The sequence below is a fragment of the Folsomia candida genome, unplaced genomic scaffold (genome assembly GCF_002217175.1).
Source record: "Folsomia candida strain VU population unplaced genomic scaffold, ASM221717v1 Fcan01_Sc054, whole genome shotgun sequence".
Taxonomy (NCBI): Eukaryota; Metazoa; Arthropoda; class Collembola; order Entomobryomorpha; family Isotomidae; genus Folsomia; species Folsomia candida.
In genome coordinates, this window is record NW_019091246.1 from 541218 (window position 1) to 561008 (window position 19791).

A 19791-nucleotide genomic window follows, 5' to 3' on the forward strand; every position below is an offset into this window, starting at 1 on the left:
TGCCCTATTCCATCCATGCAAACTACGCTAATTTCATGGGATGCATTTAACTTTGGTCTATATGAATTAAATTTAGCTGAATATGCGACCACCATGACCATGAATCATATGCATGATCTTAAGATTAAATATCCATCCTGTGCATGCAAACCAGTCCAGTAAGTCCATGTCCTTGGTCCAGTAACCTTTTCCCAGTTTTAAGTTTCTGAGAAATCTTATCCATTTATAATGTCAATCGTTCCCGTACTAATTGTAACCCTATTTCTCGTCTGGATCCCTTATGTGACCCCGCAATCTCGGAAATTGCACTGTCTCGAGAGTAAAGCGGATGTGGCGACGTTTCTCTGGACCTCGGTGGGGGCGGAGGTCACTTCTGCCGCGTCTGCGTCCCAGCTTCCCAAAGCCTTTGGAGATTTAAAAGGTAATTGCTCCATGAGAAATCGCTAGAATAGTCAAAATCAGTACATTCTTCATCTATCAATTCTCGGCTGTGGAAATTTATTTTAAAATTCTGCACGACCAATTTGTAGACCAAGTCGTGGCCAATTTAATAGGAATATACAATCCATATTTTGACAGTTTTTGAAGTAGAAGATCTCAATTTTAATAAATTCAATTCTATTAATCAACTTACCGACTGAAAATTTTAGTTCAGAATTTTAAAATCAATTCCTACGGCCCAGAAGTGGTTAAAGGTTTTGACGATTTACGCTGATTAAGTGTTTCCTCAATTATTTGGCTTCTCCGTAGGCCTTACTGGGACTGACTTTTGGTTCATGGAAGGCCCCTCGTCCTCCGCGAAAGATATAACATTCAAAGCCCCCTTGAACCTCTACTCCTCGAGGGCTCGGAGTGTCACGATTTACCTGAAATATTACACCAACTCGCAGCGCAGGTTATCCTTGTACCCCGTCCGAGAATCTGGCGGATCTGGATCATCGTCCCCTGCAGCCGGAAGTTTGCAGCTCCTCCCACTCTCCGCGACACCGTCGGTTTCATGGACGGAAATCCGGAGGGAGATCGACCCTTCCGACTCGCCCGTCGAAATCACTGCGCATCTCGCGTCGAAAGAGTTTCTCATCTTTGATAAGATCGTGGTCGCGGTGGACACCCCGCTCCCGTCGGATCTTTCCATTAGTTGTAGTGTGATGAGAAATCCCCCAGTTTTTGGGGCAGGAGGAGGCTCCACGATAAGCAGCCCAGTGACGACGAGATCAATTCCTACGACGCCACAGCAGCAGCAGTGCCCACCAATTCCGCCAGTGCCAGAGTGCAAGTGCAATTGTTCGTGTAATTGTGCAAAATGTTAAAAAAATGCGCAAGTATGTAAATGTCACTTATTTCATTTTATTAAATTTTAAAAATGAATTCTGCAGTATGTACAAATTGATTCTGAAAATAAAAATTATCTTTTGAAAAACATTAAATTCAACACTCTTAAAATTTCCAAAACGGCTTTCTCTTCTAACGTTTGTAATTGAGCCAATAATTGTATGGAATAATTTTTTTAATGAAAAATGTATGTAGCATGGAAATAATTTTAGACATATGTAACATTTAAAGTTGGATTTAATTTAATCATCAATAGTTATAATTTCATTAATTACTTATTAATCAAAGTCATATGTGCATTTGTTCTGATTTCTCAAATTACTTTTAGTAGCACACATTTGAATATTCCAATTTGCTCAAAGGCTTTGGAATGGAACTTTGTCGTCTCGGTGATCATAATTCATGTCGAAAATGTGTCATCGATATTCTCAACAAAAAAAATCCTGTACATTTTATTGCATGCCGAATTCCTACTTTTGCAAAATCATTCATTTTTAAGTCTCCTCCCTGTCCCAAATTTAACATTCGATAAGCCCTCGTCATGGCCGTCGCGTACCGTGACATCTGCTGCGACGGTCTCTACTACGAGCCGGACATCCGCACGGAACGCGCCACCTTCGCCATGTCCTGCTTCTGGGGACCCGAAGCCATCTTTGGCGTCACGCCGGGCGTCATCCGCACCCGCGTCGGCTACACGGGCCTCGGCACCGTCGCCAACCCCTCGTACAAGAACATTTTCGACTACACGGAAACTGTCGATGTCGAATTCGACCCGCTAAAGACAAACTTTGACAAATTGATTGAAATCTTTTGGAAGAATCACGATCCAACGGTGGCCTGCACGCGGCAGGTATGTATTTGCATAAGTACATTATTAGAGGACGAATATGCATTTATTTTCAATTTTCGCATTTGGTGACGGCCCACGGTCAAACTTTGTGTGTGTGTTGCACAACTATCCCAGATAACAAAAATTTCAAAATATTTCTACATATTATAGCACATTTCTAGGTTTTCAGACATAAATATTTCTGCTATTATTTGAAAAATACGTAAATATTTTACATATTTTTCAAAAATACATATTTTGAAAATATTTCAATAACGATACGAGACGAATTTTCTTGCTCAAAGAAATTCAACCGCAACAAAACTAGCCATTCATAAATACAATTTTGCGAAAGTTCTAATTTTTATACTTTTTTGTACTTTTTATACTTTTTATACTTATATACCTGACTTGACCCCAACATGACCTCATGTACCCTTATTTTACAGTACATGTCAATCATCTTTTACCACACGCCGGAACAACGGGTCACCGCGGAGAAGACTCTGCGCCGAGAAGTCGGGCTGCGTGCGAGACCAATTAAAACTCAAATTTATCCAGCAAAAGAGTTCTACGAGGCGGAATAGTGAGCAAATTTGTGAATTCTTGTGCAAAAAGTGGGGTATAATCAGCTATTTTTATGCATTAATGTAGTTACCACCAGAAGTACTTTTTGCAAAAGTACCCCTACATCTTGACCATGTTGGACATCAAGGTGGGTCTTCCCATCATCCGGTCGAAAGCTGCGGCGCGGTTGAACGGCTACGTGGCTGGATACGGGACTCCGGAAGCCTTCGAAGCCGAGTGGCGACGCCTCAACCTGTGCTGCGAACTCGTCGAATTTATCCGCAAGACCATCGCCCTCAATTACAAGAAGCCCATCGGATGTCCACCCTACTAATGAATGACCAAGGAACCTGACATGGACAAAACTTCAATAATATGCAATGATTCAAATGCGAATTGAAACGTTCAAATTCTTGTCGAGCATGTAAAATTTTATGATTTTTTGTCGACATGTCGAACAACCTTAAAAATTCGAATGATATTTAAGAAAATAAATAGTTTTGAACTCTGTAATTTTATAGTTTGGATTTTTTTCTGTATGTGAAAACATCTCAATTTCTATTCAACTTTATTGTCGGGTAGAATATTTGTAAGTTATGTAAATACAAATATGCACATAAGTAATTGCAGTTAATTGTGTGATATTACCATGTATTTGGTGGAACTGGAAGAGAGACGAGATTTGGTACATTATCGAAATTAGAGCCCAATTCCAAGCCCTAAAAGAGATGACCGACAACACCAAGATTTCATTTCATTAAAAATCTCATTTTTCTCACAAGATTGCGATGAGACACGAAATGAGTGAGGAAAGTGAGATTTCGTTTGTCTAAAAAATCCACCCCAGTCTCAAATCCAATCTTGCCCCGGTCCTGGATGGAAAATTGAGTTGAATTCACTTTTCCAAAGTCGTCACACACGCAAAAGTTAAAGTTTCCCAAAATAAGAAATAATTAATTATATTTTTAGTTTAATTCGTTTATCTACTAAAACAATTTCAAATTTGTGTCATTTCAAAAAAGTTTGAAAATGGGTCGTGACAGAAGTCGAAGTAGGAGCCGGGAGAGGAATCGTGACCAGCACCATCATCACAGAAATCATGACGACCGAGATAATAATCGTGGTGGAGGTGGTTTTGGTCACTCAGATCGACGACACAACTATGACGATGGTGGTGATAATGTGAACGGTTATCGTGGTGGAGGTGGTGGAGGTGGTGGTGGCGGTGGTCGAGGAGGCTTTGGTTTCCGAGGAGGTCGCGGTGACAGAGATGGAAATAGTTTCCGCGGCGCGCCGGAACAATCAGAGCAAAGGCGAATGTTACGAGAACAGATTGGCGAAGAGGGTGTGGCCGACGTGTGGACGGGTTCACCGCACCGATTTAGGGATGAGTACGTTTTAAACTCAAAATTAATGTCGAGATAAGGAACCATCAATTTATTTACAATGATTTTCAAATTTCAGTTCTGACGATGAAGAACGAACCATCACAGGACGACAAGACTCCGGTTACAAGTGGCATCTCACCGGCAGCGACAAGAAAAACAAGAAATCGTCATCCAAAAAGAGCAAAAATAAAAAGAGGAAACGTTCCTCCTCAAGTAAAAAGAGGAAGAGGAGACATTCCCTATCTTCATCCTCTTCTTCCGACGATAGTGACGACGACTCGGATTCTTCGAACGGGAGGCGATCCAAAAAGAAGAGTAAGAAAAGCAAGAAATCGTCACGAAGTAAAAAGGCGAAGAAACCCAAGGACAAGATAAGCAACAAGTATTCCGATAAGAGGACAAATGTCAGTAAAGAAGAGGAAAAAGAAATTGAACTAGACGCGGATCGCGTGGTCAAAGAAATTCTTCAAAGTGTACAAAAAACGGCTCGATTAGGACCAACCGTACCGATGAGACCGTCGCTGGACGTAAATCCGCCACCAAATTCTTCCTCGTCTAGTTCCGAAGGGGAGGAAGAGGACATGTGGGTTGAAAAACGTAAGGATTTTTATCATTTTGAGGAATTTGTGTTTCAAAATTTATATTGAGTTTTATATGCATGCAGCAAACGCCTCTAATGAAAACAGTCTCGATGCCGATCCCGACGACCCCACGGGCGGACATGATGCAGAAGATATCGTCGGCCCTCAACCCAAACAAGTCGTCCAACTCTCATTCAAAGAATATGGTAAAGCTCTACTTCCCGGCGAAGGGGCTGCGATGGCGGCTTTTGTCGCGGACGGAAAACGTATCCCGAGAAGAGGAGAAATTGGCCTGACTTCGAATGAAATTGAGAAATATGAAGATGTGCGTAACTCATAGTTAATTAATTAGTGTAATTAAATCTTATAAATTAAACTAAATTTTACTTAAATTTTGCATTTCTCTAGGTCGGCTACGTCATGAGTGGTTCTCGCCACCGGCGCATGGAAGCTGTCCGTATCCGAAAGGAGAATCAAATCTATTCCGCCGATGAGAAACGTGCCCTCGCCATGTTTTCGAAGGAAGAGAGACAAAAGCGTGAAAATAAAATCCTTTCCCAACTCAGAGACGTGGTACAGAAGAAGATCAGTCGAAAAAAGGATCCGGCCGTGTAGCGGATAAATAACGTACAAAGTTAGCCCCAATTTTTATTTCATTTTTAGTATTACATAAACGCTATTAGTTCACAATTATTGACTGATTATTTATCTTTTTTATAGGTCACTGTCACTTCTCATCTAAATAATTATGTTAGTTCCACACTTCCACGATTTCCTCTTCGCCAGAGTCACTCTCCGATGACGAATTTAACCCGAGATTTAAAGCATTTCCTCTCTGGACAAGTTCCACCTCGATTGGTGAATGTCGACGACGAATATTACCTCCCAAAACGGCCGGTGCGGATAGTCCCCTTCCAATTTCGTTGTTATTATTCTCCTCGTCATTCACGACAAAGCCGGATCCTACCGCCATATTGTGCATGCTGTTATTTGTCGTCAACGTGTAGATGGATCTCCTCCTTGCATGCATCTTCACGAGGACCCAATCCCCCAAATATTTCGCCACTGTGGGGAACGGTAGGGCACAAATTACTCCTATAATCGACCCAATCACACACCTGTCGAGGATAAAGACCTCAAAAAGGATCGTTTCCAGGAGGGGAACCCACGCCACGCAGCAATCGGGGAGGTGAACTGAAAGTAAATTTTTTGTAAAAATCGTGTCGTGATATAAAATAAAATATTTACCCAAAAAGAAGAAAACCCCACCTGGAATACAACCGAAGATCAAATCAGGCTCATCATTGTTCCTCGGCTTTGGCTCTTTCGTACAAATTACGACGACTTTAAGGACGAAATTTATCACTGTGTGGAAAGTGACATAATAATAATTTTAGTTACTTTATACGCTATTAGGTTTAGAATTGTTGTATTTTAAGTATGTGTCAGATCAGATCGTCACTTTTTATTATTGTTATAAATACTCTAAATATTTATTTGAATATATAAATTTGTATGAAGTTAATCCACGCGTGGTGGCGGTATTCTTCTCCGTGTAAATATATGATACGAGTCTGACGCTAAGTCATGAATATTTTGCATGACATCATTTAATGTTTGGAAGGATGATACGGTTTCCATTTCCGGTTGGATTCTTGGCGAGGCTGAAGGAGTAAAAGGCGGCGGCGGCGGCGGTGATCTCAGAGTGGTGCGTGACACTGAGGTCGTGGTGGATGAATGCCTCGTGACTGCCATTGGTTGAGGGGCGTCGTCCGCGTCATCATCTGGTCCAACCTCGTCCTCATCCCCTCCAAGATTTTGCCACAGTTCGGGCGGAAACCTCCAAACGAGCCAAGTCAACACGACCCCCACCATGATCCCTACGACGGAACTGGCCACACAGAAACCTGGGTTTTCCATCTCCAGAAACTTGAGTAGCAGAATGTCCAGGATTATAGGCCACGGTTGCCAAACGATTGGAAGGTTATTCCAGAACCCGAATAATTGCCCGGCCTCAAAATTTCTGGGTTCTTGGATGTACACGAGCCAAAAGCGGAGCGCATAGTTGATACCTAACCAACAAGGAATCAATAGTCGTCGCATATTCAAAATGAAGCCATTTTTTGTGAAAGATCGACCCTTAATTTTTTCATGGCTTTTGCATTTATTTATTGATTCCTCGTTGGCAGTTTGAATCGATCTGACACAAACTGACCTCTCACCTGGAGGTCACGGCCACTTACTGTTAAATCCATACGTCTGCTCGTTACCCTGGACAGAGGAGCAGAAGAAACTGTTCAGTAGGACGTAGAGGAGATTGGAGAGGACTCCAACGGTCTGGATGATGACGAGGAGGGCACCTTTCTGCACCTTCCTCTCGAGATATCTTCCTAATTAGATAAGAACTAAGCTTCAGATAAGCTGGATTAAGACAAGTAGCAAATATTTATCTCACCAATCGTGATTAAAGCGAAACAGTTGACCCACAACGGAACCTTTTGGAAGTTGAAGAAGTGAGCGATCAGTAATCGCCAGATTTGGCCTTTTCCAATCACCGCCCCCCACGAAGCGGACACCATTCCTTCCGACGTGATCCCAGTGTAATCGCTCCCGTAGTAGATGAGCAGCTGGATAAGGAGATAAATAGTGACCGAACATTATTTATTATTTTTTTGCATATTTATTAATGTAGGAGTCGATAACTCATCACCAAGATCGTCATATCATTTTTCTGCTCTGGGAATAACTTATTGTAATAAGTCTGAAAATTTACGGAGCAGGTCGTTGTCAATTTAAAATAATGTACACTCCATATTTTTAGTTTTTGAGGGAGATCTCAAGCTTAGGAAGCCTTCAGAAAAATTGGAACAAATCGAAACTTGCTTAAGAACTCACGGTCGCTCCATTAATCAACTTACTGACTACAAATTCGTTGAATTCTAAAATAAATTCCCGGAGCCGGGAAATGATCAAAAATGTGGCGATTTTTATGATTTTGGTAGTGACCCATCTACATATGCTGCCCTACGTTAATTGTACGTGTACCTGAAGCAAGGCGAGACTCGTCGTAATAATGGGAACGCCCGAAACGGGTGAGTTGCTCGGATCCATGACTCTTCCTCTTGGGGCCAAATTATTGTTGTTGTTGACGTCGATGGGGTGCAGATTTGGGTGGTGAGGGCGTAAAGGGTACCACCGCCGGGCAGGTTCTACGTTGTTCGGATAACCGGTCGCGTCCATGGATCCATTCGACTAAACAAGATTATTTATCAAATTACATTACAAGATTTACAGGAAAGTGTCAAAATTTTAGTGGAATTATTTTATTTTGAATATAAAATTCTTACCAAATCGTTTTTGAGGAAATTACACAATGTTGTCAATGCTAACAAAATTTGGCAACAAAATGCTCGATAAAATATTTATTATGCAGATTCAGCTTAGCGTATCGAGTTTTCAAATAAAATACACGAGTCAGAATTTCCCATTAAAACTTCATATGAAAATTGTACATCTTTATTGAATGCACTTATTTTGTTAAAATACATTTACATCCATTCATCCTGAATCAAACTTCTCTTTACAAAATTCTATTTCAAAACCATCATCGTGAACGTGGCTAAATCTAAAAGTTGCAAATATTCACTGCCACCATCCATGAGGCGATGATTGCATTCCTACCAGAACAAAATTACTAATTAAGAATCAAATCCCATTTAATTACCTTAAAATATTTATGTATATTTACCGAGATTTTTTGAAAAATCTTTGCCTTTTGTCCATCCGTTAATTCGTCATTGGTGAGGACAAAATGGAAAAATTGGTCGAGGAGTTTAGCTGCAGGTAACCCGTTCTTCGCCATGTCCTCCACGACGCCATCGACCTTATCGTAATTCCCACTTTGCACAGATTTGAAAAACCTTTCGATCCATTCTGCCGGAATCATGCCGGACATTTCGTCCACATCTGAGATCCGAAGGATGTGATCCGGTCCTTTCAGTCGGTGGCAGGATTGAAGCGCGGTAATAGCACGGCGCAAATCGCCCTCCGACGTTTTTATGAGCGCTTTTAACACACCACTTTCAAATTTGACGCCCTCCTCGGCGCAGATCTTTTGGAGTCGTTCCATAACCATGTCGTCCTCTAGGAATTTAAAAAGAAAAAGAGGTCATGCAAATTCTAAACCTTTTGATTTCCAAAATTTCCACTCACTTAACGGTTTGAAGCGAAACTTTGAACAACGTGACGTAATTGGTGGAATTATTCGGGACAAATAGTTACACAAGAGGCAGAATCGTGTCGATTTCGTCTCCTTTTCCATCGTGCGACGTAGCGCGGATTGGGCCGGATTAGTCATAGCGTCCGCCTCGTCCAGAATTATCAATTTGAAGGGTGGACAGGGTCGTCCGCTAAATTAGTAAATAAATCAATAGTAAAAACTTAAGGCTCGTAGTTAGTTCAGTATAATTAAATATGAATTACTGACTCGGGCAAAGTTGCTGATGCCGTTTGTTGCGAAAACTTTTTAACTTTTTCACGAATCACACTTATTCCTCGTTCATCGGATGCGTTCAGTTCCAAAATCCTATCATAATAAGCAATGATGTAAAATTGACAAGGTATTAATTAATAAGTTTATGCTACTACTAAAGATAATTATAATTTATACACAAATAATTAACTCACCGATCTTTATATCCATCGCCGAAAAGTTGTCGAGCTGCGGCGAGAATTGTGCTGGTCTTTCCGGTTCCAGGAGGTCCATAAAATAGTAAATTGGGCAAGTCAGCACCCTAAAGGTTCAGGACAGTGAAGAGTCGTTAATTTAATAATGCTAATCATAAATTTAACTTATCGCGAGAATATTCATTCGCCAACCTGTAAAATCTTATCCAACACGGCGACCACTTCTTCCTGTTGAACGACATCCGTAATACTTCTCGGTCGGCTGAAACATGATCATTATTTATTTATTTAATTAATTTTTCAAGATTAATTAATTAACAAAAAATTGCACTATTTATCCTACTATTTCTCCACCCAAGGGACGGGATAGTTCCTCTTGTTATTTTTGTTCTTATCTTTCCCGTTCGCTCCTCCCATCCCGGGTGTGGGCTTCCCCAACTTCCCCGTCTTCATCCAGGCGTCCATAATTAATTATTATTTCTAAAGTTTCCGAAAATTCCGTACAAAAAATATCCCACACAGTTTCAGTTGTTGTTCGACGTTGTTTCAGGGATTTGGCCGCCTTTACAATCCAAAACCACCACCGCTCACACATTTTCAGTCTCATTTGAGTCATGTAAATTAAACTCTAGAAAAGTTTCATGATATACTAATTGATCAGTCATGTTTTGGGTTCGTGCTATAACAAAATTTTGTGTACCAGTTTTTCAATTTTTGTGTTAATTAGCCTCCTTTAACTGACTAAAAGTAATAAATATTCATTTTGTGTACCAGTCATGCAAATTTATGTTAATGTATGTATTGAAATAAAATTACTTCACATTTCTTTACTTTTTCTTCTCACATAAGAAAACTGGTTAAATTGAACGCCCCACTTATTAAGCTGAAATTTGCCAACAAGAAATTTGCCAAAATTTTATGAAGAAAAATATGTACATTTTAGTCTGGAGAATTTCGTATGTTTTAACAGAAAAAATTGTACACTAAAATTTCAACACATTTTACTCTACATGCAAAAAAATTTTGTAAATTGGCCCATTTCTCGGAAAGAAACGTGCAAAATTCTGCAGAACCATGGACATTTTTTGCATAAAATTGTATGTAGGTAGAGTAAAATGTGTACATTTTTTTGTATAAAGTTTTCTGCCGAAATATGCAAGATTTTGCAAAGTAATTGTGCACTAGGATGTTTTTCTGAGTAAAAGTTTTTCTAGTTTCTGCCAGAGTGAAATGTGTATTTAGCATTTGTTTACAGAAAAATGCGTAATTCTGCAAAGTAAAATTCGAAGATTTTTTTTCTGTAGAAATTTTTCTGCCAAAATATGCACGAAAAAATAGAAATTTTCGCACTTCGAAGTGCAAAAATAATCCTAGGTTTCACGAACCTAGGGTGACCATACGTCCCGGTTTTCAAAACCTGTCCCGGCGTCCTGAAAATGTCCCGGTCTTTAAAATGGTAGTAAAAAATTAAATTATCTCACTTTTTCGCCAAAATATTGATCAAAACCTACAGTGCAGACTCCATATAGCCCGAGTCAGGGACAGAGTCCCTGAATCGGTGATTCAGAGTTCTAAATTTTTCTCCGAATTGACCGACATAATACACAAACTCCGTGTTTCGGATAGTTTAATGTGTGTTAGATTTTTTATTATTTGGCATCAAATCTCTTAACAACTTGAACTTCCAAACCTGTGTGTGCTATCCAGAAGTGGTTTTTATCCCCCATACCAAATTTCAGATGGAAATAGCAACTTTTAAAAACGGTATGGGTCAGCCTCAAGGGTCACTCTGGTTGCAATTTCTAAAAATCGGTATGAGTCACCCCACAGGGTCGTTCCAGATAAAAATTTTACTAATTTCATATCATATTCCTACAGTAAGACCCATTAGCAACCTCTCTACCAAATTTCAGCTCGATATGATGATTTTGAAAAATTCGTATGGGGGCCCTCAAATTGAAAATGTTTCCAACTTGAAGTAATTTTTATCTATTACGAGCCATTAGCAATCTCTGTACCAAATTTCAGCCTTCTACGACAATTTTGAAATTTTGGTGCATAATACCCCACCCACTCCGATGACCCCCATCGGTCAACCACTGGACCGATTTCACCCATCTTCGAACTCGTTTCCTAACTTTGTCCAATATGCATATGGTAAAAATTTCAAGTCAATCGGTTCAGCCGGTTTGGCTCTATCGTGACAGACAGACAGACAGACAGACGGACGGACATGACGGTTCATAAGCCCTGACTCGGGCTAAAAACTAGATTTTAACACGTAAATACCAGTAACGTGCATGCGTGCATGTAATATTTACTTAATTCCCTTCCTTGGCTCTTTCTGAAAATTTAATTTGTAAATATTTGTAAAATTATTTTACAAAACGTATAGATTTTCCAAGTTATCAATGACTGCGTGAATTATCTCATTATTTTTATGCGAAAATTAGACGCCACATTAAAAAATGGCAAGTTACGGTTCCAAAAGTAAAGTTAGATTACTTGTGACCCAATCTGTAATTACAGTGTGAATTGTCTCTCAGTATGTTGAAACATTATTTATTCTTGACCACCCACCCCTCCAAAAGTCTCATTTGTCTCTAGAGAAAGCACTGGCGACGAGAGGAACGACTTTCTCAAAGCTTTAATCACCAGAAGCCATTCAATTAAGTGAATTTCGCAATCTTGTGTTATTTGTGGTTTACAAACCTAAGCTATCGCCTGTTTCGTGTGCTACTTGAACCAACTCCAAAAACTCCGATCCCCATCAAAATCGATACAAAAGTGGGATTAAACCGACCAATTGCTAATTTGGAGTTGAAATTCACGCCAAGAATTCACAATTAAGAAATCACGGGGTTTAAAAATTATTTATAAATTACTGGAATTATTAAATATCTTATAAATCATTAATGACAGTGAGGCAATTCACGCCCTCCTTCGTAACTACGTAAACAGCGTAAAATCCGTAAACTTACAAACGTTTACAAACTTTTACAAAAATTGCCAAGGAAAATCACTTTACAAACTTTTGTAAACTTACGCAGCTCACAGGCGTCTTTTAATTTTGTAAAGTATTTTGTAAACACAATTTAGGGAAGAAAAAAATTGTTCGACACTTGCACACGTTTCATTTTGTAAATTTTCTACACTAGCAAGACTGGTTCTGCGACATATCATCGTGTCAATTCTCATAAATTATGGCACCAAGAGGAAAATTGACGAAAACTAAACCAGTGACCTCGACGCTGGAGGAAGTCCAGGACGAAACTCAAAATTCTGGAAGCACTGTGAAGAAGAAACCCACGAAAGTCGTTCTGAAACGCCGGAACTGGTCCGAAAATGAAAACCGCAAAGTTTTAAAGCATTTGTTGGACGTAATTCAAAAAGGGAAACAACTGGAAAAGCCTAATGCTACGATATTTTACAAAAATATGATAGAGTTATTGAAGTTCGAAAGCTGCACGGATCAGCAACTAAAAAATCAGGTGCGAAATTTGAAAACGAAGTACAGCAAAGCTTTGGAATGGCGAAATAGGACTGGTCAAGGCGTGCTGGAATTAGAAGGGGAACAATCTGTTAAAAGTACTAAACTATGCCCCAGGGACGTTGCTCAATATGTGTCCACTATTCGACGAACTCGATGAAATTTATGGTGAAAAAGCTACATTCGACCCACCACATCTTCACGATTCCTCCTCGGGAACTGTTGAAAATAGTTTTTAGGATAAAAAATGCTTTGTCTAATTTTATGACATTCTAGAAAGTTCTGTTTAGGTACTGGACATTTGTTATGTCTTTATGATTTTCCAGCAATAACTTTACTTTGAATTTGATGTTTTGAATTTTGACTGGACAAGATTTTATTACTTAAATTGAGGCCATTTCCTGCTCATGCCTTTTTCCAGGTAGATTGTCCAGACATTAGTTTTCAGGTAGAAACCTTTAGCATTAAGTACATTCATGTATAAAAGCAAAAACCTCTGCGTAATAAATTGACACTCTTATTTTTACTCAACATTTGTTGGGGGTCTAGAGGACCCCAACATTTGTTGGGGGTCTAGAGGACCCCAACATTTGTTGGGGGTCTAGAGGACCCCAACATTTGTTGGGGGTCTATCGGACCCCAACGTTTGTTGGGGGTCTATCGGACCCCAACGTTTGTTGGGGGTCTATCGGACCCCAACGTTTGTTGGGGGTCTATCAGACCCCAACGTTTGATGGGGGTCTATCGGACCCCAACGTTTGTTGGGGGTCGATCAGACCCCAACGTTTGTTGGGGGTCGATCAGACCCCAACGTTTGTTGGGGGTCTATCGGACCCCAACGTTTGTTGGGGGTCTATCGGACCCCAACGTTTGTTGGGGGTCTATCAGACCCCAACATTTGTTGGGGGTCTATCGGACCCCAACATTTGTTGGGGGTCTATCAGACCCCAACATTTGTTGGGGGTCTATCGGACCCCAACGTTTGTTGGGGGTCTATCAGACCCCAACGTTTGTTGGGGGGCTATCGGACCCCAACGTTTGTTGGGGGTCTATCAGACCCCAACGTTTGTTGGGGGTCTATCAGACCGCAACGTTTCTGGGGGGTCTATCGGACCCCAACGTTTGTTGGGGGTCTATCAGACCGCAACATTTCTTGGGGGTCTATCGGACCCCAACGTTTGTTGGGGGTCTATCAGACCGCAACATTTCTTGGGGGTCTATCGGACCCCAACGTTTGTTGGGGGTCTATCAGACCCCTACGTTTGTTGGGGGTCTATCGGACCCCAACGTTTGTTGGGGGTCTATCAGACCCCAACGTTTGTTGGGGTCTATCGGACCCCAACGTTTGTTGGGGTCTATCAGACCCCAACGTTTGTTGGGGGTCTATCAGACCCCAACGTTTGTTGGGGGTCTATCGGACCCCAACGTTTGTTGGGGGTCTATCGGACCCCAACGTTTGTTGGGGGTCTATCGGACCCAACGTTTGTTGGGGGTCTATCGGACCCCAACGTTTGTTGGGGGTCTATCAGACCCCAACGTTTGTTGGGGGCTATCGGACCCCAACGTTTGTTGGGGGTCTATCAGACCCCAACGTTTGTTGGGGGTCTATCAGACCGCAACGTTTCTGGGGGGTCTATCGGACCCCAACGTTTGTTGGGGGTCTATCAGACCCCAACGTTTGTTGGGGGTCTATCGGACCCCAACGTTTGTTGGGGGTCTATCAGACCCCAACGTTTGATGGGGGTCTATCGGACCCCAACGTTTGTTGGGGGTCTATCAGACCCAACGTTTGTTGGGGGTCTATCAGACCCCAACGTTTGTTGGGGGTCTATCGGACCCCAACGTTTGTTGGGGGTCTATCGGACCCCAACGTTTGTTGGGGGTCTATCAGACCCCAACGTTTGGTTGGGGGTCTATCAGACCCCAACGTTTGATGGGGGTCTATCGGACCCCAACGTTTGTTGGTGGTCTATCAGACCCCAACGTTTGTTGGGGGTCTATCGGACCCCCACGTTTGTTGGGGGTCTATCGGACCCAACGTTTGTTGGGGGTCTATCAGACCCCAACGTTTGTTGGGGGGCTATCGGACCCCAACGTTTGTTGGGGGTCTATCAGACCCCAACGTTTGTTGGGGGTCTATCAGACCGCAACGTTTCTGGGGGTCTATCGGACCCCAACGTTTGTTGGGGTCTATCAGACCCCAACGTTTGTTGGGGGTCTATCGGACCCCAACGTTTGTTGGGGGTCTATCAGACCCCAACGTTTGATGGGGGTCTATCGGACCCAACGTTTGTTGGGGGTCTATCAGACCCCAACGTTGTGGGGTCATCAGACCCCAACGTTTGTTGGGGGTCTATCGGACCCCAACGTTTGTTGGGGTCTATCAGACCCCAACGTTTGTGGGGTCTATCGACCCCAACGTTTGTTGGGGGTCATCAGACCCCACTTTGTTGGGGGTCTATCAGACCCCAACGTTTGTTGGGGGTCTATCGACCCCAACGTTTTTTGGGGTCTATCAGACCCCAACGTTTGTTGGGGTCTATCGACCCCAACGTTTGTTGGGGGTCTATCGACCCCAACTTTGTTGGGGGTCTATCAGACCCCAACTTTGTTGGGGGTCTATCAGACCCAACATTTGTTGGGGTCTATCGACCCAACTTTGTTGGGGGTCTATCAGACCCCAACATTTGTTGGGGGTCTATCGACCCCAACGTTTGTTGGGGGTCTATCAGACCCAACTTTGTTGGGGGTCTATCAGACCCCAACATTTTTGGGGGTCTATCAGACCCCAAATTTGTTGGGGGTCTATCAGACCCAACATTTGTTGGGGGTCTATCAGACCCCAACTGTTTGTTGGGGGTCTATCAGACCCCAACATTTGTTGGGGGTCTATCAGACCCAACGTTTGTTGGGGGTCTATCAGACCCCAACTTTGTTGGGGGTCTATCGACCCAACTTTGTTGGGGGTCTATCAGACCCAACTTTGTTGGGGGTCTATCAGACCCCAACGTTTGTTGGGGGTCTATCAGACCCAACATTTGTTGGGGTCTATGACGCACCAAGTTTGTTGGGGGTCTATCAGACCCCAACTTTGTTGGGGGTCTATCAGACCCCAACGTTTGTTGGGGGTCTATCAGACCCCAACTTTGTTGGGGGTCTATCGACCCCAAATTTGTTGGGGGTCTATCAGACCCCAACATTTGTTGGGGGTCTATCAGACCCCAACATTTGTTGGGGGTCTATCAGACCCAACATTTGTTGGGGGTCTACAGACCCCAAATTTGTTGGGGGTCTATCAGACCCCAAATTTGTTGGGGGCTATCGACCCCAACTTTGTTGGGGTCTATCAGACCCCATTTGTTGGGGGTCTATCAGACCCAACGTTTGTGGGGTCTATCAGACCCCAACATTTGTTGGGGTCTATCAGACCCAACATTTTTGGGGGCTATCGACCCCAACGTTTGTTGGGGGTCTATCAGACCCAACTGTTGGTTGGGGTCTATAGACCCCCAACGTTGTTGGGGGTCTATGACCCCAACAAAGTTGGGTCGATAGACCCCCAACAAACGTTGGGGTCTGATAGACCCCAACAAAGTTGGGGTCTGATAGACCCCCAACAAAGTTGGGGTCTGATAGACCCCCAACAAATGTTGGGTCTGATAGACCCCCAACAAATGTTGGGTCCGATAGACCCCAACAAACGTTGGGTCGATAGACCCCCAACAAAGTTGGGGTCTGATAGACCCCCAACAAATGTTGGGTCTGATAGACCCCAACAAAGTTGGGGTCGATAGACCCCAACAAATGTTGGGGTCCGATAGACCCCCAACAAATGTTGGGGTCTGATAGACCCCCAACAAAGTTGGGTCCGATAGACCCCCAACAAATGTTGGGTCTGATAGACCCCCAACAAGTTGGGTCGATAGACCCCCAACAAAGTTGGGGTCTGATAGACCCCAACAAATGTTGGGGTCTGATAGACCCCCAACAAAGTTGGGGTCTGATAGACCCCCAACAAAGTTGGGTCGATAGACCCCAACAAATGTTGGGTCTGATAGACCCCCAAAAGTTGGGGTCCGATAGACCCCCAACAAATGTTGGGGTCTGATAGACCCCAACAAACTGTTGGGTCGATAGACCCCCAACAAAGTTGGGGTCTGATAGACCCCACAAAAGTTGGGTCGATAGACCCCCAACAAATGTTGGGGTCTGATAGACCCCCAACAAATTGGGGTCGATAGACCCCCAACAAATGTTGGGGTCTGATAGACCCCCAACAAATGTTGGGGTCGATAGACCCCCAAAAGTTGGGGCTGATAGACCCCCAACAAATGTTGGGTCTGATAGACCCCCAACAAAGTTGGGGTCCGATAGACCCCAACAAATGTTGGGCTGATAGACCCAACAAAGTTGGGGTCGATAGACCCCCAACAAATGTTGGGGTCTGATAGACCCCCAACAAAGTTGGGTCGATAGACCCCAACAAATGTTGGGGTCCATAGACCCCAACAAACGTTGGGGTCGATAGACCCCCAACAAGTTGGGGTCGATAGACCCCCAACAAAGTTGGGGTCCGATAGACCCCCAACAAAGTTGGGGTCTGATAGACCCCCAACAAACGTTGGGGTCTGATAGACCCCAACAAAGTTGGGTCGATAGACCCCAACAAAGTTGGGGTCTGATAGACCCCAACAAAGTTGGGGTCTGATAGACCCCCAACAAAGTTGGGGCTGATAGACCCCCAACAAAGTTGGGTCTGATAGACCCCCAACAAATGTTGGGGTCTGATAGACCCCCAACAAATGTTGGGGTCTGATAGACCCCCAACAAATGTTGGGGTCTGATAGACCCCCAACAAATGTTGGGGTCTGTAGACCCCAACAAAGTTGGGTTGATAGACCCCCAAAGTTGGGGTCTGATAGACCCCCAACAAATGTTGGGGTCTGATAGACCCCCAACAAAGTTGGGGTCTGATAGACCCCCAACAAAGTTGGGGTCTGATAGACCCCCAACAAAGTTGGGGTCTCGATAGACCCCCAACAAACGTTGGGGTCGATAGACCCCCAACAAAGTTGGGTCTGATAGACCCCCAACAAAGTTGGGGTCCGATAGACCCCCAACAAACGTTGGGGCTGATAGACCCCCAACAAAGTTGGGGTCTGATAGACCCCCAACAAAGTTGGGGTCCGATAGACCCCAACAAAGTTGGGTCTGATAGACCCCCAACAAAGTTGGGGTCTGATAGACCCCCAACAAAGTTGGGGTCTGATAGACCCCCACAAACGTTGGGGTCTGATAGACCCCCAACAAACGTTGGGGTCTGATAGACCCCCAACAAATGTTGGGGTCCGATAGACCCCAACAAACGTTGGGGTCTGATAGACCCCCAACAAAGTTGGGGTCTGATAGACCCCCAACAAACGTTGGGGTCTGATAGACCCCCAACAAAGTTGGGGTCTGATAGACCCCCAACAAACGTTGGGGTCGATAGACCCCCAACAAAGTTGGGGTCTGATAGACCCCCAACAAGTTGGGGTCGATAGACCCCAACAAACGTTGGGGTCTGATAGACCCCCAACAAAGTTGGGGTCTGATAGACCCCCAACAAACGTTGGGGTCTGATAGACCCCAACAAATGTTGGGGTCTGATAGACCCCCAACAAACGTTGGGGTCTGATAGACCCCCAACAAAGTTGGGGTCGATAGACCCCCAACAAGTTGGGTCGATAGACCCCCAACAAATGTTGGGGTCCGATAGACCCCCAACAAATGTTGGGGTCTGATAGACCCCCAACAAAGTTGGGGTCGATAGACCCCCAACAAATGTTGGGTCTGATAGACCCCCAACAAACGTTGGGGTCCGATAGACCCCCAACAAATGTTGGGTCTGATAGACCCCAACAAATCGTTGGGGTCCGATAGACCCCCAAAACGTTGGGGTCTGATAGACCCCCAACAAACGTTGGGGTCTGATAGACCCCACAAAGTTGGGGTCGATAGACCCCCAACAAAGTTGGGGTCTGATAGACCCCCAACAAAGTTGGGTCGATAGACCCCCAACAAATGTTGGGTCTGATAGACCCCCAACAAACGTTGGGGTCTGATAGACCCCAACAAATGTTGGGTCTGATAGACCCCCAACAAAGTTGGGGTCGATAGACCCCCAACAAAGTTGGGGTCGATAGACCCCCAACAAAGTTGGGGTCTGATAGACCCCAACAAAGTTGGGTCGATGACCCCCAACAAAGTTGGGGTCCGATAGACCCCCAACAAACGTTGGGTCTGATAGACCCCCAACAAAGTTGGGGTCCGATAGACCCCAACAAAGTTGGGTCGATAGACCCCCAACAAAGTTGGGTCGATAGACCCCCAACAAATGTTGGGGTCGATAGACCCCAACAAATGTGGGTCCTTAGACCCCAACAAATGTGGGTCTCTAGACCCCCACAAATGTGAGTAAAAATAAGAGTGTCAATTTATTACGCAGAGGTTTTGCTTTTATACATGAATGTACTTAATGCTAAAGGTTTACCTGAAAACTAATGTCTGACAATCTACCTGGAAAAAGGCATGAGCAGGAAATGGCCTCAATTTAAGTAATAAAATCTTGTCAGTCAAAATTCAAACATCAAATTCAAGTAAATTATTGCTGGAAAATCATAAAGACATAACAAATGTCCAGTACCTAAACAGAACTTTCTAGAATGTCATAAAATTAGACAAAGCATTTTATCCTAAAAACTATTTCAACAGTTCCCGAGGAGAATCGTGAAGATGTGGTGGGTCGAATGTAGCTTTTTCACCATAAATTTCATCGAGTTCGTCGAATAGTGGCACATATGAGCAACGTCCCTGGGGCATAGTTTAGTACTTTTAACAGATTGTTCCCCTTCTAATTCCAGCACGCCTGACCAGTCC

At 43.5% G+C, this 19791-nt stretch overlaps 5 protein-coding genes across 6 annotated transcripts; 3 read left to right on the forward strand and 2 right to left on the reverse strand.

Annotated features, from left to right (window-relative positions):
- The first annotated feature begins 143 nt into the window (after window positions 1-143).
- LOC110862341 lies at window positions 144-1414 on the forward strand. The gene is made up of 2 exons (XM_022111533.2): window positions 144-421; window positions 751-1414. Exons 1-2 carry the CDS (start codon window positions 229-231, stop codon window positions 1308-1310), a joined length of 753 nt encoding a protein of 250 aa, XP_021967225.1. The 5' UTR covers window positions 144-228; the 3' UTR covers window positions 1311-1414.
- A 387-nt stretch (window positions 1415-1801) lies between these two features.
- On the forward strand, window positions 1802-3181 carry LOC110862308 (peptide methionine sulfoxide reductase). Its single transcript, XM_022111487.2, has 3 exons — window positions 1802-2182; window positions 2611-2747; window positions 2816-3181. Exons 1-3 carry the CDS (start codon window positions 1874-1876, stop codon window positions 3060-3062), a joined length of 693 nt encoding a protein of 230 aa, XP_021967179.1. The 5' UTR covers window positions 1802-1873; the 3' UTR covers window positions 3063-3181.
- Window positions 3182-3612: 431 nt separating this feature from the next.
- Window positions 3613-6222, forward strand: LOC110862324 (NF-kappa-B-activating protein). 2 transcript variants are annotated; one of them, XR_002549165.2, is made up of 6 exons: window positions 3613-4119; window positions 4193-4713; window positions 4781-5022; window positions 5106-5331; window positions 5418-5886; window positions 5954-6222. XR_002549165.2 is itself a non-coding variant. In XM_022111506.2 (5 exons), the coding sequence occupies exons 1-4, from the start codon at window positions 3758-3760 to the stop codon at window positions 5310-5312; spliced, it is 1332 nt and encodes a 443-aa protein (XP_021967198.1). In that variant the 5' UTR covers window positions 3613-3757; the 3' UTR covers window positions 5313-5331; window positions 5418-6222. The 2 variants fall into 2 exon arrangements, 1 of the variants encoding a protein (XP_021967198.1); XM_022111506.2 differs by having other exon boundaries at window positions 5418-6222.
- On the reverse strand, window positions 6172-8112 carry LOC118433479. Its single transcript, XM_035845424.1, has 3 exons — window positions 7153-8112; window positions 6941-7087; window positions 6172-6769 (listed from the first exon to the last, which is right to left on the reverse strand). Exons 1-3 carry the CDS (start codon window positions 7274-7276, stop codon window positions 6219-6221), a joined length of 822 nt encoding a protein of 273 aa, XP_035701317.1. The 5' UTR covers window positions 7277-8112; the 3' UTR covers window positions 6172-6218.
- A 72-nt stretch (window positions 8113-8184) lies between these two features.
- Window positions 8185-9964, reverse strand: LOC110862325 (replication factor C subunit 4). Its single transcript, XM_022111507.2, has 7 exons — window positions 9727-9964; window positions 9576-9645; window positions 9384-9490; window positions 9184-9282; window positions 8910-9106; window positions 8446-8840; window positions 8185-8374 (listed from the first exon to the last, which is right to left on the reverse strand). Exons 1-7 carry the CDS (start codon window positions 9846-9848, stop codon window positions 8288-8290), a joined length of 1077 nt encoding a protein of 358 aa, XP_021967199.1. The 5' UTR covers window positions 9849-9964; the 3' UTR covers window positions 8185-8287.
- Window positions 9965-19791: the final 9827 nt, after the last annotated feature.